This window comes from Melospiza georgiana, chromosome Z (genome assembly GCF_028018845.1).
Source record: "Melospiza georgiana isolate bMelGeo1 chromosome Z, bMelGeo1.pri, whole genome shotgun sequence".
NCBI classification, from domain to species: Eukaryota; Metazoa; Chordata; class Aves; order Passeriformes; family Passerellidae; genus Melospiza; species Melospiza georgiana.
In genome coordinates, this window is record NC_080465.1 from 16,276,751 (window position 1) to 16,299,012 (window position 22,262).

General features: G+C 38.2%; 2 protein-coding genes across 4 annotated transcripts in view; one reads left to right on the plus strand and one right to left on the minus strand.

Annotated features, from left to right (window-relative positions):
• Window positions 1-265: 265 nt before the first annotated feature.
• PLAA (phospholipase A2 activating protein) lies at window positions 266-17,290 on the minus strand. The gene is made up of 14 exons (XM_058043852.1): window positions 17,098-17,290; window positions 14,406-14,599; window positions 13,385-13,485; window positions 13,181-13,301; window positions 12,682-12,849; window positions 11,493-11,628; window positions 10,816-10,985; window positions 9,165-9,322; window positions 7,863-8,082; window positions 5,761-5,829; window positions 4,152-4,223; window positions 3,208-3,309; window positions 2,440-2,604; window positions 266-982 (listed from the first exon to the last, which is right to left on the minus strand). Exons 1-14 carry the CDS (start codon window positions 17,244-17,246, stop codon window positions 417-419), a joined length of 2,391 nt encoding a protein of 796 aa, XP_057899835.1. The 5' UTR covers window positions 17,247-17,290; the 3' UTR covers window positions 266-416.
• Window positions 17,291-17,490: 200 nt separating this feature from the next.
• The window catches only part of IFT74 (intraflagellar transport 74), a 43,966-nt gene continuing 39,194 nt past the window's right edge, over window positions 17,491-22,262 (plus strand). For 2 of the 3 annotated variants that reach the window (XM_058044505.1, XM_058044503.1), the window contains exons 1-8: window positions 17,491-17,537; window positions 18,048-18,194; window positions 18,650-18,785; window positions 19,281-19,329; window positions 20,148-20,246; window positions 20,450-20,510; window positions 20,931-20,990; window positions 21,918-21,979. In XM_058044505.1, coding sequence (XP_057900488.1) covers window positions 18,072-18,194; window positions 18,650-18,785; window positions 19,281-19,329; window positions 20,148-20,246; window positions 20,450-20,510; window positions 20,931-20,990; window positions 21,918-21,979 — 590 coding nt within the window. In that variant the 5' untranslated portion in view covers window positions 17,491-17,537; window positions 18,048-18,071. Of the gene's footprint in view, window positions 17,538-17,568; window positions 17,646-18,047; window positions 18,195-18,649; window positions 18,786-19,280; window positions 19,330-20,147; window positions 20,247-20,449; window positions 20,511-20,930; window positions 20,991-21,917; window positions 21,980-22,262 lie in introns of those variants that run through there. The other variant, XM_058044504.1, reaches the window with a different exon arrangement.

Sequence of the window (22,262 nt, forward strand, 5' to 3'; positions counted from 1 at the left end):
CTGCTGAACTTAAGGAGATCTCAGGGCCCCTCATCCACTGAAATAAACCCCACAGTGAAGAAACAGACGAATCATGCTGGAACACAGAATGTGTTTGGGGTGGGTGTCAGAGTTGACAGTCACTAAATAACAGCCATTTCCTACCTTTCTGTCTGGATGACCTGTACTGATATAGTTTGACTTCTTTGTGTCCTATTTTTTATGAGCAATGTCCAGACTCCTTGCAAAGTTTCTGTGCACTGATCACTTCAGAAAAGCAGTCCAATGACAAGCAGTGAAAAAAGTTTTATTTGCTCTGTATCTTGCAACAAGTGTAATTAATCCACAGTATTTTCCCCAAGTATAGTCTGTCATAAAATATGAACAAAAGCATCTTTTTTTCTGCATACACTGTCTTCCAAGTGCTAGGAAAATTATTATAACAGATTAAGAACAAACCTACAACATTCTTTTACTTTAGCTGGTTCTGATACAGAGGCATACTTTTTTATTTGAGAATCAACTCCCAGAGACTTAGCTAATTGCACAGCATTTGTATCATCACTGATTAGCGTCCCAAGAGCCACAAGCAGTCTAAAAATAGCTTCAAGATCTTGAACAACTTCCATAACTGTGCTGATTACTGATAAACATTGAGCTTTGCCCTCAACGTTGTTGACTTTATGTAAACATACAGCATAGTTCAATGTCAGTGTGGCCAGTGCAATGTGGATGTTCTTATTATTGCCTGATTTTGTTTCTATTGCTTGTGTCATTATTTCATCTCTCTGTTCCATCATGAGCTTCTGGCCTGCATGGCTGACAAAACAATTGCAAAGAGCTCTAAGTGCCAACAGCTGGTTTGCTTGTTTGCCTTTAGGATTCAGAAATTTAAGAAGAAGGATGATAAACTGTACATGCTCCTTTTCACTGCAGAAGTTTTCATTCACAGTGGGATGCCTGACAGACAATCTAAGAATGTCTAGCGCTGGAAAGACAATATCTAAGAAACAAAACAAAACAAAATTTTAGTATTAATACTAAAATTATGTGTAAATTTATCAGTGAGTTTCTTTCAGATGCAGACCTTCTTAGCCCTGCAGGTTTGGGAATAGACAGTAACAGTTTCATGCGTAAGTAAAGCATAAATTGTTTCACATTCATAAAGACAAATATTGACAAATCCATTCTAGTCACGCTTCAATTATCATTAAAAAATCCATAATCCTTAATTTAGGATTAACATAGGGCTTTGCAGAAATCTTAAAATCTTTTCTTTGTCTAAAATCTCAAACTGATAACACTGAAGATAAGCACAAGATATGGTAACTAATCCAAAAAAGTCTCTGAAAGCTGAAAGTTCAGTGACTGAACTCCCCTACATAGACAGCATCTCCCTTTGTCCTCATTCCATAACTTACAGTACAGTATAGGTACAAAACTGCTTACAAGAGAAGAAAATAAAAAATATATTCCAAAATGAAGAGCTGGAAATCATTGTAAGGAAACTGAACTGAAACCTTGTAATGTCCCTCCTTTCCCAGATTCTGAATACATATGTCTACTTGTATCTACTACTGGTATCCAATGCTTTCAACTAAATCAAAGCTAAACCTGCCCAACTACTTATCTTATTAGAGGTTTTTTTCCTGCACATATGCAGCATCTTCAGAATTAATGCCTTGTACAATACAAAGAGTCTGGAAGGTATGACATTGGCCATCACCAGCTCCTCTTTGAGCAAAACTCTGTTTGATTAAGTGATATTATAAAATGAGCATGAATTTTTAATATTGAAATGTTTTTCCTATTAGTAAATCTTTAACTGAAATTTTAAAAAAGCAGTTAACTTTAACCATTCTCAGATATTTCTATATGCAAACAATCGTTTCTTCCAGAATGTGCTGTAACAACCAAAATAGCTTTTCCAAGCCATCATTGCTGACAATATTATTAAATGTAATTATATCACCTCCGCTTCCATTCTTCCAGCATGTCATTTCACTAATGCAGTTTTGGTCCTATAGCATAGCATCAGTAACTTTTTATCTACCATATTAAACAGGAGCTACTTTTGATTTTTTTCCCCCATAATTTATCTCATAATTTCATCTCTCATTTGCTAACAGCTTAGAATGCCAAGTTTGTACTTCCTTACTCTATTTCCTGACAAGTCTCACATCTTTTTGAGGATGGCCCTGCTAATGAAATAATCGTAATTGACTTTTATATCAAGTTTCCTCTTTATATTAATTATTTTGCCAACAAAACTTGACAACCAATTACCAAATTTACCCCTGAAGCTGATCACTGCTGTCAGCACATTTTATTCATCTTCTCTTTTCTGCTTGGGCTATCAAGTGTTTGGGACTAACTCACTGTAACATACAGCATGACAAGACTTTTCATTCATGGTGAAGTACTGATGAGATGACGCTAAACACAATTGCAAGAGTTTACCTTCTGGCCAGTTAATTGCTCTCCATAAAGTCTGAAGTTGCTGTGCTGTAGGTGTTTCCGTAGAGGTGTTGCATGTTGCAGACAGTAACTTTTCTAGGATTATCAAGTCATCTTCAGTAAGCTTATGTTCTTCAGCTGCACTGCCATTAAGTTCCTTTAATTTGCCTATAATACCAAAAGAAGAGGCACAACTTTCCCAAAACAGAACTTCAGAAATCGAGATCTCAAATGAAATGCCACAAAAGCACTTTATAAACAAGTAACAACTATTGCAATTGAGTGGTTTTGGGTGGGGGGGCGGCAGATTTTTTTAAACATGTTTTCCAATTTGATAATTTCTCATTTCAAGATTTTAATTATCACAATGATTGCTACTAATAATTCCACTTTAATAATGTGACAAAGATTCAGAATTTGTAGAAAAATTTTAGAAAATGCCTACATAAAGATAAAAATGCAGAAAGGAGTCATAAGAACAACAGAGCTTTCATAACTGAAATACAATTTATTTTTACTCTTTTATTAAGTAGTAAAAACGTTAAAGGTCTATGTTCTTAGTGTGATCACAATTTTTTTATTTTTACTTCAATCATGTGATCATGTTTTGCTTATGACATGTGCTATATTCAATCTTCAGTGTGATTTATAAACCAAATCATTAGATTATTGTAATGGATCTAGCATTAAGGAAATGTTTTTTTTAAAAAGCTCAGTTAGTCAAATTACTTCAAAAATATAAAAAAAAATCCTTAATATTAAAACACTGACCCAGTATCTGTGTAGGATTGGCCTGGTCAAAGGTGACCGCATCTTTCTTCGGAAAATAAATATTTTCAACTTTAGCTGCAGCTGACTGGTAGGCATCCATTCCTACAGAAGGGCAATACAGAGCATTTAACAGTGTACCAAGGTGTCTGATATAGAATGATGTCCTAACCGTAACTCTCTACTGCTGGACATTACTTGGAAAAATATCTCTTGAGAGAAACCCTGAATGTCTATGCAAACAGCTGTCATTTCTTACATTACTTTTACATTCAGGGGTTAAAACTGAAAGCAATATCTTCACAAACTGTTCCCCCCTCATGTATAAGTTTACAAGTTGAAATTATTAACAGTCATTTCTTAATTATGTGAACTAAATACACAGTCACTTATAGCAACAGCTATTGTAGTTAACACAAAAATGGCAATGATCTTTTTAGGAAAAATATCCCTTTTGCCCCTGAAATCTTGTATTTTTATTATTTTCATAATGAAACTGTTTACATATTAGAAGACATTACATTGCAGACATGACCAAGTTAGGGCACATGCAATAGTAGCCTGAAATGTCTTTTTTTAATGAGCAATATAAAGCTTTTATCAGCACCCATTATTATTTCTTAAACTCACAAGTCTAGTGGCTGATATTGCATAATGCCCATTAACTATGTATCAGTTTCTCTGATCAACAACACAACTACTAGGAGATCAATAATCCTCTAAGATTATTATTATTATTATACATTTTAAAGCTTGTGTGCATGATTCCTGCATGCAAAGGAAGGCTCTCTTATCCCGCTTTTATGATTAATTTCAGAGTATAAGCAGCTTCAATCTGCTATTTTTGATAAAGTATGAATTTGCATCAATGCAGAATTCATGTTAGAGAAAAAGAAAATAAACCCAACAATCAGGAATGTTTTTCACTGGCAGACATTTTCTCTTACCTGTAAATGGATCAACCCCGCCCACTGGAGGAACTGTGTTTGATGCTGAACCAGGAACGTACCGACCAGCTCCTAACAAAGATGTCAAGTTTTTAAACACCACCACCAATAAAGAGGTTATGTATACCTGTATTTAGTTACTACTTTTCAAACAAAACTATTAAAAATTATTTTTCTGCACTTAAAGGAATTACAAAGTAGTGTTCAACATCTCTTTGAGGATTAAATCTCAATGCCTGTGTGAGGATGTTGGTGATGACAGCATTCACAAGTTGTAAGCCCACAGCTGGGAGACACTGTGTCATCACTGTGGGACACTGTGGGATCTCTGGCACTCACAGGTGAAGAAGGCTTCAGCACAGCAGATACCTTATCTATGACAAGTTCCAGTAGGAGGGCACACTGTCCTGGCAGTGGCTCTCCTGTGGGAGTTGGACTCTTTCACACTGAGGCCTCAGTGAGGCCTCCATCTGCAGAGACCACAGAGCCACAAAAGCCATGGAGGAGAAACAGCTGGACACAGAAGCCTGTCAAGACGGGGAAGTAACAGCACAAAGGCTTCTGCTCTATCAGTGGATCTGCAACTGCAGAGCAGGCAGTGAGCGCTCTGGCACTGGTGTGGACCAACACCCAGCAGTGATGTGTTACAAGCCAGCTGAAACTACACCTCATGTCTGCAAAAACAGGAAAGGCAAGCAGCAGTGATGGGAAGCAGAGTAACCTCCTGCATGGTGGGGAGGCACCTGCCTATGCATATGGCCTGGTAACTTGTGTGGTATGTGTCTGCTGGGGCAAGGACCCAGGATGCCAAAGAGACACTGCCAAGCCTTGCCTGGCCTTCAGACTGCTACCCTGCTACTCTTCCACATGGCAATCAATGGTTTTGCCAAGGAGGTCTTGGAGGATTTCAAGAGTGATTAGAGGGCTCTGAGAACAAGGCTGAAGAGTTCAGGCCATTTCTTTGTTACTCTGAACAATGCAGAAATGCTTGAATACAAATGGACTTATCAAGTGGGTCCGCAACTAACTGCATGGCTGGTTTTGCAGGCAAGATCTTGGCATCAAGTGATTATAGGAACCTCTTTGAGGAATAAGAGCTCCTAATCAGGGATGGGAGAAGTCTACCAATGCAGGGCTGGAACTAGGAATGTTTTTGCAAACACAATTACTAAATTAGTGAGGAGGACTTTACAATAGCTATACCAGTGAGGATCAGAATATAAAATAGGGGGAGCATGCTACCAATAAAGATCATGTAAAAAAACCAAGTAAAAATGAAAATAGAGAACTACCTCTATAAATATACCTAATCTTGTGTGGTTCATGACTATGAAGTCTGGCAAAACAAAAGGTTTAGGTCCTTACTCTTCTGCTGTAGTGGACAGAGTGACATGAGGCAGACCCAACAGCAGAGGGCTTACCTCAACTGAACAGATCTCAGTATGCTTTGCAGTGGCAGAACCCATCTTACCAGGCTGTTCCACACTACTGCCCCAAACAGAGAACTGTAAGAAACAGCTGTCTGGGGCTAAACACATAATGCAACAGAAAACGACTGAAATGCGTATCTTAAGTGCTAGCCAGAAGACAGATATGAATTTCCCATTACCTGTAAATGGGTCTGCTCCAGGTATTGCACTTGATCCAGATGAAGAGCCTGGAACATAACGTCCAGCACCTAGTCAAACAGTCAGAAAAGTAATGACTATTAAACACACCTTGCTGTTATTAAAATCCAGAGAGGGGTAACAAAGCTGGTGAAAGGTCTGGACTGCCTATCCTAAGAGGAACAGCTGAGGGAGTTGGGGTTGTTTAGCCTGGAGAAGAGAAAGCTCAGGGGACACCATACCTCACTCTACAACTTCCTGAAAGACAGCTATAGCCAGCTGGAGATTGGCCTCTTCTCCCAGGCAATGTGATGGGCAATGTGATAGGAGGAGAGGGCATAGCCTTAAACTGCACTGGGGGAGGTTTAGGTTGGACATGAAGAAGAATTCTTTCACAGAAAGGGTGATTAGATACTGGAATGAGCTGAGCAGGGAGGTCGTGGAGGTGTTAAAGGGAAGACTGAATGTGTGGCACTTAGTACCATGGTTTAGCTGACATGGTGCTGTTCAGTTATAGGTTAGACTTGATCTCAGAGGTCTTTTCCAAATTAATTACTTCTGGGATAACTGCAACTCTCAGAGTTACATATAAACCAACAAGCCTGTACTCCCATTTTCAGTCCCTTGCAAGAAAAAGATTTAGCTCAATTATGTTAATGCTATTTTCTTCAAAAATTCATCTTTGTGAAATTAATTGAATTAGTTTGTTTTGTAGATGTGATAAGCTAAATGTAATTGATTAACATTGTAAATTAATGGTAATTAATGGTTAAACATTACTTTACAATGGTAAACATTGTAATTAATGGTTTAGCTTATCAGTAATCAACTTGTTCTAGTTCCATTTCCTGCCTGAAAAAGGTTCACATTTATGTATTTTGACTAATTCTCTGGCTAAATTTTTGTATTTTATTAATTGCCCTAACAGCATCTGGCACTTCTTGTATGAAAACTGGACTTTTCTTTCACTGGAAAAAAAAGACTAGACTGAAAAATACGACTGGCTTGATTAGAATTTTGCTGAATATTCTTTGTTTTTTGGGTTTGTTTTTTTCAGAACGAAAAAAAACCCTTTGCCCTCAATCATTTAAAGATATGAAAGTATCTGTAGAAGAAGTTCAAGACCTACAACACTGAAGTCTGTCTGGGCAGACAATTCTATGACGCTCAACAAGGACAAGTACTGGGTCCTCCCCCGGGTGACAACAACCCTGTGCAGAGATACAGGCCGGGGGCAGAGTGGCTGGAAAGCTGCCCAGAAGAAAAGGACCTGGCAATGCTGATCATCACCTGCCTGACCATGACCCAGGAGTGTGCCTATGTGGCCAAGGACAACAGTACCTTGGCTTTTATCCCAGCAGGACCAGGGCTGTGACTGTCCCTCTGTACATGGCCCTGGTGAAGCCACACCTCAAATCCTGTGGTCAGTTCTGGGCCCCTCATGACAACAAACACATTGAGGTATTGCAGGCAAGTCCAGAAAAGGGCAATGCAGCTGGTGAAGTATCTGGAGCACAGGTCTTATGAGAAGCACTTGAAGGAACTGGGGATGTTTAAGTGGCGCAGGTGGACCTTACTGCTCTCTATAAGAATTTGAAAGGTATCAAGGTGGGCGTCAGTCTCTTCTCCCAGTAAACGGATGCAAAGAAGTGGTCTCAAGCTGCACCAGGAGAGGTTTAGATTCGATATAAGGAAAAAGTTCTATACTGGAAGGGTGGTCTGGCATTGGAATAGGCTGTCCAAGGAAGTGTCTGAATCATCATCCCTGAAGTATCCAAAGAACTATGCAAATATGAGGATATGATTTAGGGGTGAACATGGAAGTGGTCAGTTAATGACTGAACTCAATATTCTTAGAGGTCTTTTCCAATCTTAGTGATTCTATGGAAGTGAAATGGATTGGAACAACCGTAGCCAGAGCATGGTGGCCAGTGCTACTACATTTACTGGAAGCCAGCCACTGGTGGTGTACCCCAGGAGTCAGTACTGCATCCAGTTCTGCTCCACATCTTCACTAATGATGGTGTCGAAGGTCAGTCAGTGTGCTGAAGACACAAAACTCGGAAGAGTATCTAATGTCATCATTTAAGTTTAAAATATTTACCTGTAAATGGATCTGAAAATTGATTACTTGTACTGAACAGTGTTTGCCCCTTAGTGTTGTCCATAATAAACTTGGCCACCTGATCCAGAAACATAGGATTTAAATCATTCTTTTGCAGGAAGTTGTATGCAGTCAGCCAGGGATCATCAGTGATGTTATATGGCAGTTTGTAGGAAGGCCCATTTTCATTTACATCAATGGTGAAAACATAGTCATATTCCTTTAAGTGGAATAAAAATAAAAACACATTAGAAGTCTTCCAGCACTTTTTACATAATGATCTATTAAATGTAGTCTAACCTAAGCCTAAAAATTTAAACCACTGCTACTTCCACAACATATCAGCAATACTCTCCTGAGAGACTGCAAGTAAACATTTGCTGATTTAGGTTAAACACTAAACATTACTTAGCAATAGCCAAAACATCAGTGTGTTGTAACACTGTTGCTATACTATATCCAAAACACACAGCATTGTACCAACTGCTAAGAATACAAACTGTGTCTCAGTCAAAACCATCACAGACTTAAGCCTGTATTTTCCAGAATTCTCTGCTCAAGAAGAGCAGAGTAAAACAACATATCATTGTAATAAGCGTACACATATATTACAAAGTAAAGATGCATCAGGTCACTTTCACTGACACCTCCGGCTCCCTCCAACGCTATAGAGCAATCAATTTGATTGATTGCTTGATTTGATTTCTTCTCTCTCTTCTTGACTCTTAAAAGCACACTTCTAATGCTAGCAAATGACTTCCTAATGCTTCTTTAAAATCTGTGAGAGTGAAAATCAGTATTTTGGAGGCATTTCTTCTGTGGTGGACCCTGACAAGCTTTTCTGTGTATATTTCTGTAAAGGAAACATTTTTTAGCTTGTATGTCTTTAGGTTAGTTTACCTTTAAGTTCAATAGTTACTATAGAGAAGCAGGACAGAAAGTCTGGTACCTAACATTTTAGGTAAGCCTTGCATTATAAAGTTCATTTCCTTTGGGAAGGATATTTAAACTAACTTCTCAAGGTATTAACAATACATACAATAGAACTTGACAACTTCTCTACTAATGGTTTACCTTTCTCCAAAATAATTTGTGTCCATTAGCGTGCTCATTTTACAAAATGTGTTTTCTAAGTAATATACTGTACTCACTTAGACTTCTACCTCTGATATCAAAGGTATCCAAAAAAATCGTGTTTTCTAATACAGATATTTTTTAAATACCTGTTTTCTAAATTATATTTTATCTGAACAAAGACCAGTTACTTAGGAAAGAATGAAACAAATTAAAGTTTGCACATACCTTTCCTTCAAATAAAAGTTTTCCAGACGTTTGTTGTGTGGCTCCAGAAGAACCAACAACATCACCGATCTTTATCCATCTTCCTTCACTTACACTCCATTGATATGCTTCTACTTTCCCATTATCTTTAATAAGCCGTGTCTGTCCATCTCTTGTTCCTGTAGGCAGGAATTTAAACAATTTCAAGGATATTATTTACTTTAGGAGAGAAAAATATTCAAATGTTGCTCTGCATTAAAAATTTTAAAATAGTTCAACAACACTTGAAACAACAGCACAGCATATATATGGTTTAACCCCAGATGGCAACTAAGCACCACACAGACACACTCATTGCCTTCATGGTTGGGGTGCAGGAAAGAATGAGATGAACAGAAGTGAAAACTTTGGCAATTGAGATACAATTAAAAAGGTAAATAAAAAACTACATGCAAAAAGGTAAATCAAAAACTATAAGCAAAGCAAAACAAGGAATTCATACACCACTTCCCATGGGCAGTCAGGTGTTCAGCTGTCTCCAGAGGAGCAAGGCTCCATCAGGCTCAACAATTCCTTGGAGAGACAAACGCCAACACTCCAAACCCCTCTCACTCCATATCCCCTCTCACTTCCTTCTTCTTCCCCCTAGTCTATATGCGGATGGGTATGGGGATATTCCTTGGGTCAGTTGGGGTCAGCTGTCCCAGCTGCGTCCCCTCCCAGCTCCCTGCACACCCTCGGCTCCTCACCGGTGGGGTGGTGAGGAGCTACAAAGGCCTTGGCTCTGTGTAAGCTCTGCTCAGCAATAACAAAAACAATGCTGTGTTATCAGCCCTGTTTTCAAGCACAAATCCAAGACACAGCCTCATAATAGCTACTATGGAGAAAATCAACTCTATCCCAGCAAAAACCAGACAAAATACTACATCTCACAACAAGAATATCAGATTTCTTAAGGAGCATTTTACAATTATGGTAACAGTATCTGCCAGCCGACTAAGTGGCCAAACCAATACTTAGGTCAAGTATTTTAGAAGTTTATCAGCTTCTCAGTGAGATACCAATTAAGAAAAGTGACATTCTCCCATAGTCTAACAAGATGCAAAGTTTCATACGGATCTAAGATCTACGCCACTTCCTAATCATAGCCAAGGGCTGAAGTCACCAGTTACTTCACCTTAGGAAGAAGTATTTGTCTGTTTAAGAATAATGTTTACTACTGATTCTACTGCATTCTCAAGTACCTACACAGTGTGAACCGAGCCCATCAAGACCACCTTTCAAGCCAAAAGCTAAAGCAGAAAATTTGCATTTCTAATTTTATTAAGAAAAAAAACTGCATATTCAGTATTCCTTTTACAAATTACCTGTTTCACATACTCTTGGTACAGCTGGCAGAACAGATAGAAAATATCTCAAACATAATGTAGCATCAATTCCACCTTTTTCTAAATTATCTCATGGGAGAATAAGAAAACCCCCAAAACCAAAAAACCTTGAGTCCTGTTTCCAAAAGAATCTGTGAAACGATACCAGAGCAAAATTAAGCCATTTTCTTCAGTAACCCTATCAAAAGGGATTAAAGCTTTAAGTTTGGAAACCATCAGATGCTTCAATACCTCCAACCAATATTTGGAGGCACCTCTGACATGACAGAAGTATAGTAACTTACCAGGATCCTTAAGGTGTTCTCTTCCAGGAAGGTCATCAGCATTGATATCTCCTAAATCACCAGTTTTAGGGTCAATGGATGCTTGAGCAAGCTCATTTTCAAAAGCCTGAATCTCTTCAGCACTTGCTGTACGTTCCAAGGACTCTGTAAACACCCTTATAATTCCATCACTGAATGGAGAGAAAAGATTAGAATAGAAATACTATTTTAAATGTCATTGTGATATTTTGTGATAAATTCTAATGGTGACTTCTATGTCGCAATAAACCATCACTATTTTCAATTACTCCTCCCAATTATAGCTATGAAAGGAATTCACTCTCATACTAAAATCATACAGAGAAGGAATCAAGCAGGTAACCCTGTCTTCAGAAACACTTTAATGTCAAGATACAATATGCTTATGCAAAGTGTTTTTATACCATGTTTTCTAAATTTATTCTCAAGTCTATTCATGATTTACCACATTTCCAAAGAACTCACTCTACCTCTATGAATGACATAAAAAAATTACTTCATGGATGTAGTGCAGTGCATGTTTAAATTTAACACACATACACTCTGATGGATTTATTTTTAAATATAAATGAAACTGACATCCAAAGTGATGCTGGTGATTTCTTCAAGTGTTATCAGATTTGGATTTACAAATATATTGAAAGTAAAACTTGGGATACCTTGCACCAACTACGATGTCACCATTGTCTAAGACGCAGCAGCACCACACAGACTGAGCTGGGAGTCTGATTGTTTGAGCACATTCCCCTTGTTTCCAGATTCTAAGAGATCTATCCTCTCCAGTTGTTACAAAATCTGAAAATAAAAAGATACAAAAAAGTTCTAAAGTACATTTTTAGCACACTGTGATAATGGATGCTATTCTGAAACTAGGTATCTAAAAATCACAACAGTGAAAGAATCTTTCTGCAATTTAGTAATTCTCTCAATTACAAGTAGAGAGCAAAAACACCCCACTGTTCATTTGCCTTCTCAAAAAATCCAAAGTGCATAAATTGCAGATTAAGCAGCCAAACAGTGAATAAAACTGTGCCCAAAACAAAAAAGATCCCTTCATCCTTTAAAGGGCTTGAACAATTTTATACTCATCATAGTTTCATCTTGCACTACAGTTGCTTAAGTTCACATTTAAGGTACCATTTGGAAGGTAAGCCTGCTTTATTAGGAAACACACATAAAGCAATTTTAAAAGTCTACAAACTACTCAATGAGGGATTTTAAGGCATAGGAGGTCTACAATATATGTACTAACCCATATACTTGCACTTGACCTATTGAACAAATGTGCAAGTGTCCAATACTTGGAAATACTTGGAATTTCTTCTGCAACTGGCTCAACAGTTAGTTCTGAACCTCTAAATCTCTAACTCTGAAAACAAACGTAATTAAGCCTCATAACAAGAAATTCTTAACCTAAACTACATATAATGCACATTGTGGAAGTATTTAAATTTACATTATCTCAAACTGGCATGCCACACATTACTATTTTACTACTCTGCAACAGCACTGAAATACAGGTGGCAGCCAAGACAACAGTTTTGCCTACTGTTTCATCTAAGTTTTATTTAAGCTTTCAATCAGGAATAACCCAGGACCTTTCATCCCACATACTGCCAGAGCAATTTTGACAGCAGTGCAACTTGGAGTCAATCTCAATGTATTTTATTTTTTCCTTACACCTAGTGCAAATAGGTGTATTTTCTTACACTTATTTGCACTAGGTGTAAGAAAAAAATTAAACGCTACTGGTGTTCTTCAGTTGTGGCAGTGGCACAGAAAATCAGAATACACACCCTCTCATTTCATTTTGAAAAATGTCGTGTAACAGTTGGAAAGGAATCCTACCTTTACATCGAGGGAAGACAGAAATGCTGTATATGTAATTTGTATGTCCATAATACACCTGCAGACACTCGCCAGAGATCTGCCATCTTCGAACACTAGCATCATTAGCACAGGAAAGGAACTCCATTTCACTGAGAATAGCTAAACCTCTCACACAATCTTCATGTCCTTTACAAAACAAAGAGCAAATTTTAATGCAGTTATTGTCTTCATTAGCAGCAGTATACCATTTCTGTATAGCTCACATCTAAATCCAGGCAAAAAATCTTTGTTGGAATAGTTAGAAAAAAAAAAAAATGCTCACAATTCTGTGAAAAATATCTTGTTTTCAGAAGTCATGTGGCCTCTGGACATATAACTACTTCAAGAAGTAGTTTACTTTCAAAATCCTGCCTAAATATTGTTCAGTTTATCTATGTTTTTGTAAGATTTTAATGTTTGTTCTCTTTTGACAAGAACAGACCACACCAATGAAATTATCAACTGCAGCAACATTTACCGGTGTATGTTCTTTCACATCTGCCTGCCTTCCACAGTTTTATAGTTTTGTCAGCAGAACCAGTCAACATTAATCCCTGTTCTGGAAGTATCTTCACTGCCCATATTGCAGCTGTGTGACCCTGCAAAAAACCCAACATTGTTAAGACATGTCAGAATCAAATTCAGAGTAGTTATTTCACATTCACGTAGAGGAACTTCATACCTGTAATGTCATCATACATCTGTCATTCAACCAGACTTTTGCTGTTGTATCCCATGATCCACTTAATAATGTGCCAAATTTCCCAGATGAAAGGCTGCAAACTGGAATGAACATTTAAGTCAGAACTGACAAGTACCCTGCACTGCCACAAATCTTAAGTAATTTCAAGAGATTCATTTAAGAGGATTTATTTGGTATTAGTAGCATATTTAGTGTTGAGGAGTCTAGAGAAGAATTAAGTGAACTGTACTTGCACTGCAACCCAGAAAGAAGCTGCTTAAAATTCTCTTAATTTTACGTTTAAAAAATTGAAATATTTTTGCCATTCATATTTTTATACTTCTCTCAGTCACAGATCTCTTCTCTTGGACTAGAATATGAAGACAAACAGGTGAGATAACTAGCCAAGACACACAATTAATGCAAATGGGACATTTTTAAGAGACAGAAAGGTATTAATTGATGTCTTCAAGAAGTTATTTCATATGAAAAACACTTAGCTCACCTTCTTGGAGGGCAAAATACTACCACCAAGAAACTGTGGTGAGATTCAAAGATTTAGTAGAAAGGTAATCTGCAATTTACACAGTGTAAAGCTCTGTATTTAAAGCACCAATTAATATTAAATACTCATCTAAGTAACAAAATGGACAGAGGAAGTTTATTTAGGAAGCTCATTTTTTTTCCACTTGTATCAGCTTTGACAAAAAAATTAATACATGAAGAAGTAAAGTGCAATTCTTGACAAAAGGGTAATCATTCTGTCAATTGCCAGGAATTTAGAGAGACAGTGAAAGTTCAAACATTCATCAGGACAAACTTGGAAGTCCTTGCAATGAATGGTCACTGCATGAATTAAGATTGATTATAAAATCCTACTTGCAGAGAACATAATTAAACAGTTTGCTACATTATATACCAAATAAATCAAAACTGAGTTTCATAAATTTGATTTAATTTCCTCTCTAATAAATCACGTTAACTTTTATGCAAAAATCCTCAAAGTACAATTACTACATACCTGTGTTTTTATGACCCTTAAGGACGTAAAGAGGAGCTGAGTTGTCAGCTGTGAAAATGCAAATATTATGATCATTGCCACCAGTTGCAATCAGCCCACGAGGGTAGAGGTCACTTGGAGGTATGATGCACACGCAAGATACAAAATTTGAGTGGCCACTCATACAGTGCATCTCAGTAAAACCCCTGTTAAGACTAAAACATAGATAATAATCAGTTTAGAATCATGACAGAAACAGCACTTTGAATAAATTACAGCTCTTATTAATTAACAACTATGCTTGTCTTGTGCTGAATAAGTACTATAGATGGCCTAGAAAGAATGAAATTACATCCCAGAATGTCGCAGACATTTTTTCATAGAAATCCTTTCTTTGGGATTTGTTCATCTTCTGGGAAGCTGAGGCCCCAGAAGAATGTAAACAATTGTTATCAGCTGGTGTGGAATGCAACAGGTGCAGCGGTGATTTGGCTTCTGTGAGTGTTTGGATTTGCACTCACAGGAGAGCTTGTCCTTGCTTTCTGCTTTGTTATTCATTCTTTCCTATTCTATTCTTAGCTTAGCAGCCTCTGCAACTTCTCTATTTATTCTTTTTAGTGTAGTAATAATGTATTATATATCATATATCAATAAATCCAGCCTTCTGATCACGAACCAAGATTCTCGTCCACTTCTCTGACCCTGAAGACCTCATCAGATCGCTGTAATACCAGAATTCTTCCCCATACACAATACTAAAGCTTTCCACTTATTTTTCAATGTAGTGATAGGCCTGGAAGGACTTTTGTTCTTTCTTGCTCATTGGCAAACACTCTGCCAAATTTGATGAGAAATAGCTACAGTTTGTCTTTATGCCATCTTTTTTTTGTCTGAAAACTCAAATGTATGTCCAAGTACATGCTAAAGTAAGAGCACAGAAATGTAGTTTACTGCCAGTCAAGTGTATTCACTGCCTCTTCATTAGGAGCACTACAGAGGAATAAAAGTTAAACAGATCATAACTGACTCAACCAGCACCTTCATTTCTTCATGCTCAGCCAATCTCAGCAGTTACAGCACTAATGCAAAAAAGCTACTTATTCCCATAGAATAAACATGTAGGTTGTGGTGTTGTGTGCTTGTTATGTTTGCCTGTGTTTATTCACCCTCCTTCAAAAACAAAAGCTATCACATGATATCATACCGTTATCCTTCAAACCCTAAAGCTTGGCAAGCTTGAAATATGTAAGAAAATCACGATACTCTCTAGATTCTAAAAGATCTCCCCTTGGCGCACATAGAACAAATCACAGGAGCAACATCTCTTCTTGGAAAAGCTGAACCAAAACAGCACACAGCAGTGTGCTCACCCACTGAACCCTGACTACTGTAGTCCCTGAGCCTTCAAAGCAGAGAAGCATAATCAATATCAACATTTGCAGTTGATACAAGTAAGTTATGTCTTCTTCCTCACAAAGTTCTCAAAAACTGTGGGTTAGAACTAAATTCCTTTCCTCCTGCAAATTTCTGTGCAATTTAGCAAGTTCTTTGTCTTGTGATAAGAGACTCAGTAAGACCCACTTAATAAGATTAGTTTTCCTTCACCTCAGTCGCAGAGCTCCAGAGAGCAATACGAAGAGACATGTAAGCACTCAGCAAATTTGCCAATTATTTATATTTTACATGAACGCAATGGGAAGAACATCCATGTTCTTCAGTAACTTCTAGTAACTTCAGAATACAGATCACAATACACAACTATAGTCTGGGAGGAGGTACATCCTGTAGCTTCCAGCAATACCCCACATCTCCTACACACATTGCTTAGCAGTGTATCTGGTCTGCTTCTGGTCAAGGCAATATGCTGAAAATTTGACTCTGTGTATTCAACTACACAAATTAGCAGGAGACATATTAGTGGAATATCAGAAAAATTAATCTTGGGGTATTTTCTCTTTTTCTATGTCTTTGTGTATTTAATTTTCTGTACAGTTTATTTTCATATTCCATTTAATACTTAAAGAAGCTTGTTTAACAAGGGTGAGAATGGATGGAGTAGTTTTGTGTGCTTTTTTTCAAAGCACAGTGCCTTACTGTCAAAATAGCAGCACTGTTACTTAGCAGGATTACTTGGGCACTGAATACTATGAGGTAGAAACAACGTTATTGATACCACTTAGAAAAAAAGACGCCTAGAACTAATGGCATTGTTCCCATTTCCAAAGCACACTACAACACAGATGTGCAGCAAACGGCTTTAAAGCATACAACTTTCCCCAAAGGCATGCAGAAGTTAGGCCTGCTCAGCCTGGAAAAGAGAAAATTACATGGAGACCTCATAGCAACCTTCCAGTACCTAAACGGGCCTACAGTGCCCCTGCAGAGAAGTTGAGAATATCCCATCCTCGGGAGTGTTAAAGGCCAGGATGGACAGGGCTCTGAGCAAAGTGTTCTGGCGAAAGGTGTCCATGCCCGTAGCTCAGGGACTGGGACTAGCTGATCTTGAAGGTCCCTAATGTGACTCTCGACAAGTGACAATGCCAACCACGAGCGCCGCCTGCGAACAGGCTCCCGCCGTCCGCCACCTCTCTCGGTCCAACGATTGTGCCGGCAGCCCCTGAGGAGAACTCAGCTGCACGGACGAACTCGGCGGGGCACGGGCGGAGCCCCTGTGGCGCCACCTCCACGCTCTCCGCCGCGGCCCAGCACTCACCCGTCAGGGGCCCAGAGCCGCGCGGTTCTGTCCCGCGAGACGGACACGAAGCTGCCTTCCGGGAAGAGGCCGCGGGTGAGGCCGCGCACGTCCTGCCCGTGCCCCAGCAGGGAGCAGCGCAGCCGGAACGTGCTGCCCTCACCCGCCATGGCGACAGCGCCGGCCTGACACAGCACGGACTGCGCGCCGCCGGAAGTCGTGCCGGATGTGCCGTCACAGGGCGCGCCGCCGGACCGAGGCGAGGCTCCTTATCCCGGCAAGCACTGCGCTTCACGCAGGAGGTTGTGCCGCCGCTCTTCCCTCGCCAGGCCCTCTGGGAATCGTAGTCTTTGGGAGGCACGGCCGGCTGGAGCGAGATTTGCGGCCATCGCGATATCCCCGCGAGCGGTTGCTGCGATACGGCGGCGTTGCCCGCGGGCTGATGGCGGCTGAGGGGCGCGGTGAGGGGACGGGGCCCTCCCGGGCGGTCGCGGCGCTGGCTCCGCGCTGCTGTGCGGCTGGGATGGGCTCCTTGATGGGCTCCTTCGGGGGTGGCGAATGTTGCCGGGGTTTGTGAGGGACAGCGCGGTTTGGGATTGCTATAGTGATGGGTGATGGTTTACGGACCCTCTGTAGATAACCAGAATGAGTATTTGCACCAGTTGCTCACTTCCAGTTTGTTTCATTAAAGATTTGCTTTCAGATAGTGAAACAATAAATGCTACAAGAATAAGCTGAGAGCTCATTAAACACTGAAAAGAGAGTGCTGCCTCAGCTTACATTAAATGGTCTTTCCCGAGCCCTGCCGCTCATGGTCTCGTACCATCCAGTAAGGAAGTACTTTGCAAATTGCTAAAAAAACCAAAACTACCCCCCCATAACATTGTAGTAAGAGTTATGCTTTAAAGAGTCGGTTTCTCATAGTTTTAAGGACCTTGTGCAAATCAAAGGATGATTTCTTTTCTTACCAGAGAGAAGTTAAAAAGGAAACGAGTATGGCCAGCGGTAACAGACCTCCCACAGCTCGTTCTGTCTTAAGATCAGGAATAGGACTGACCTCTTCATCAAGGCCTGCCTCTTCATCAAGGACTCCGTCAGCAGGCAGAGTAGGAACAGCGGTATGTTAGAAAATATTAAAAATATATCATTAATTTTTATGTCTTTAGATTTGTTTGTTTGTTTTTGCTAATCTTATTTTTTTTTTAGTGCCAAGACCAGAGTGAGGAGAAGTTTTTTTTTGAGAAGAACTTAAGATTTCAGTTTTGTATAAAGTTTTGCTAACCTTCCCTGGAGTAGATCAGGGACACCCAGCATCCAGAGTTCAACTGGGAGACCTAAATAGCATTAATGTTGCTGATAGATGGAACAATGAACAGCTGCTCAAAAGTAATACCTTACCTTCTACAGCAGACATTCATCTGAAGCTTGGCTTCCTTGAAGAGATGTAAATGCTAAAAGGTTCCTACAGAAAGAGTGAAGAGACTAACTGAAGTTTTTAACTGCTTTTGCAATTGCTTAAGGATAATAAAGTTATATTTCAGACGTGGTAGATTTTTCATTTGTGTTTTTATAGATGCCTCCTAGTACAGCAAGACCTGGTTCTCGTGGTGGTTCTTTGACTCCTGGAGGAGTCTTATCATCTCAGATTAAAGTTGCAGACCGCCCAGTGACTCAACAGGGATTAAGTGGAATAAAAACTGCAGTGAAAGGTATTTTATACTGAAAATAACCCTCAAGATGTCTGCAAATATTTTGAAAGAATATTTAGGTTTTTAAAGGGAAGCTTTTCATCATTGTGTAAATTGCAGAGTGAGGAGCTGTGATTAAAAGGAGGAGCAAAAAGAAAGAGAAAATTAAAGCGTCCCTGTTTCTGTGATTAGTCTTGGTAGCCAAACATAAGCATTTTTCTGTAACTGAGCTGTCTTTAAAAATAACTCAAAAGAATAAAACAAGGTTATTGTGTCTTCTTCCATTACTACAGAATACTTAAAATACTCTGTTACATCGTAACTATGTTTATATTTGTATTAGTAATGTTTATCTTCACAGCAGTCCAAAAATGTCTTCTTTTTAAAAATTACATAATAACTATATAGGGACACCAAAAGATATTAGTTGTACATTTTTTAATGTAAATTTTGCAAATTGTTTTCCTAATTTACAGTTCATCTAAAGCAAAATATCATATTGCTTTCTTTTATCAGGTCCTCAGAGACAGATATTGGATAAAACATACTACCTTGGCGTGCTGAGGTATGTCTTAACAGCACACATTTAATGGTCTGTTCCCTTTTAGACACAGAGTTGGAGCTTGAAAATAGCATGAAATAAGTGGTGTTCATGTATAATGAACTTTTATAGGAGTGCTGCTGTAAAAGTGAAGGTTATTTGCGTATAGATATTCTGTAGGAGGAAGGGAAGTAGATTCCCTTGAGCTTTTCTTGTTAGGCTTGCTAAGTTAAATGCTCTCTCACAGTGTTAGTAAGGGGAGGGTTAGTGATTCTGAGCTTCCAGCTCCAAGGTTTATTAGGTCTGATAGCTCCATTTGTAACAAGTACCATTGCAAAACAAAAATTTTTTATTATACATTTCAGATTATTTGCTTGGATTATACATTCAGCTAGCAATGGCAAAGGCAAGACCTTGTGCAAACTATTGCATGCAGGATTTTATCAGTTGCTCGTATTATTGAGCAACTGATAAAATTAGGACTAATTGTTGAATAATTAGTCCTAAAATATGTAATTTTAAATATGGATGGTACCCACATTCTGTGAAATTAGACTGTGTTTTTTTTTATTTCCACATTTGTTTTGCCAGCAGAGACAAAAAGCTAATTAAAACATTTTATTTCATACCAAGGTTTTCCAGCAGCTACTTAGGACTTTAATTGATAGAACCATTTTGCTTTTTTCTACACTTACATCTCCTTAGAAATGCTGAGTTGAAACAAAGTGCAGTGTGAGAGATACTAATTGCAAACATCCTATCGTAAAATGTGTTTACTGTTTTAGCTGTGCTTTAGTTGGATATCCAAATGTTGATGATTCTTTTTACTTTATTTTTTTCAGAAGTAAAATAAATGAACTTACAACAGAAATTAACAAGCTGCAGGAAGAAGTAGAAATGTACAAGCAAGAGAAATCTGTCTATTTGTCCTATGAAAAACGGTGAGATAAATTGCAGCTAATGCAGTGCTAACTTTCTAAGTCACAAGACTGTTTTTGAGTATTGAGCAGGCTTCAAGGAATCACTAAGTAGTTGTTTTTTTCATTATTTTATTTTTAATTTTAGTTAATAATAATTTTTCATTATTTTATTTTATGTGCAAATCTTTACCATCTGAAGTTTGACCTTTTTGTTTCATATTTAGGGCAGAGGCTTTAGCTGGTGAAATCAAAGATTTTCAAGGTCAACTAGCAGACTACAACATGGTATGCTGCTGTCGAATTTTGATACTGAATGCTCCTATTTATTCTCTTGCTGCTTGTGCTTTATTCTGAATAATTTTTTGACCTTTCTATGTGAAAATTTACTAGTTAATACTGCCTTTATTCAGTTATTGGCAAGGAAAGAGATGGAAACAGGTAAACAAAAAGTGTACTATACATTGGGAGAAGCATCTGCATATGGATTTAAGAAACTGGTGTTGTGTAATATTTCAGTGCTTAGAACAGCGACATATAATGATGATTATTTCTAAAAATGACATGTCATCTATTCAGATTGCCAAATCATGTTTTTTCCAATTGCAATAACCAAAATTTGCTATTTTCATGAACCTTTTGTCTGACTTTTGGGTTTTTTTTAGGAAAAGGAGAGCAGTAACAGGTTGGAATTCTTTCTTGTTTCAGGTTGTGGATATACTTAACACCAGTACAGATATGGCAGAAGTGATCCGTGATTACAATATGGTAAGAATTAGGATATTTGCTATGCTTTAACAGTGAAAGGATGTGTTACTTTCTTGGTGCTTTGAATGTGTGACATATATAAAAAAGCCATTTTTTTCAAATTAAGTTATTCGTAATGTTGGCAACATGTTAGCAGTAAGAAAATTGCCTGAAGTCTTGTGTTAACTGTCCCATGATGGTTTTTTGTGATTTACATCTGAGAAGGCTGTTGTCACCCCAAATTATGAGTGTTAAATTATCTTTTTTATTTTTTGGGAGCACAAAACACTAGTCTTAGACAGCCAAATTTAAGCAGACTGTATTGCCTTGTAAAGCTGCCTGATCTTCTGGACATTAAGTTCTCTTTTATCTTCAGCCTTCTAAATGTCTCCAGTGTAAAAATATTAACTAGGTCTCTGACATAGCCACCACAATATCAAAGAGTTGTGTTCTTCCTTTGCTTTCCTTGTTTATTTCTAATACAGCCTTTTAAGTGTTAAGGCATGAATGGCACTATGCAGATTTTCTTTCTTATGATCAATTTTTCCATAAACAAAAGAAACCAGTTTCAGTAAAGGTTGTTTTGGTAACTTGAAAGATCACCTGAATATTTCTTGGTCAAAATAAGTTTTTTTTTTTGTTTGCATTTGGTTGAATAATAAAGGTACAATGTCTGTGTCATAAAGAGAAGAATGCTTTTCATCCCATCTGTGTGGTTTTAAACAGTATATTAGGAAGTGTTTCAGGAATAAATCCCACAGAAATAAGAGGTGAATCAATTTCTCTGGAAGTATTTAGAAGATGTGTACATGTTGTTGTGGTTTGTTTGTGGACTTGTCAGTGCTGAGTTAAGGGTTAGACTTGATGATCTTAAGAGACATTTTCCAACCTATATGATTCCATGATTTATTACAAACTTGATTGTATTTTATTTTATTTTTTTTTAAGTTAAAGGTTCAGAATGACCGAGACACTCAGAATATAGATAAAATTTTCACAGAAAGACAAGCGTAAGTAAATTTACATGTATGTTTTTCATTTTTGAATAACTCAACTTCTCATAACTCAGCTTGGGAAAATTGAGGTGTTACATGCTACCATACCAGTGCAATGCGTGTGAACAATTTCAAGATGATAAACATTAGTGCCAGGTTGTAGTTGGAGTTCCTAGCATTAAACTGTAGTAACTCTTCTGAAGATAGTTACCCTGCCATCCAGGAAGGGCTAGGTGGCACTAGAGACTCCTGTCTTTTTGCAGTCTGCTGTCAAGTTCTGGGAGTTTTGTTGTGGAGC

Bases quoted from the DNA above. Each gene is read 5' to 3' on its own strand.
- PLAA (XM_058043852.1), bottom strand. From the start codon at position 17,246: ATGGCGGGTGAGGGCAGCACGTTCCGGCTGCGCTGCTCCCTGCTGGGG. The intron at 12,850-13,180 runs GTAAATGTTGCT...TGTTTTGTAAAG, and splicing joins ATGTGAAAGAACATACACCG to GACATGAAGATTGTGTGAGA. The intron at 3,310-4,151 runs GTAAGAGAAAAT...GCCCTTCTGTAG, and splicing joins CGGGGTTGATCCATTTACAG to GAATGGATGCCTACCAGTCA.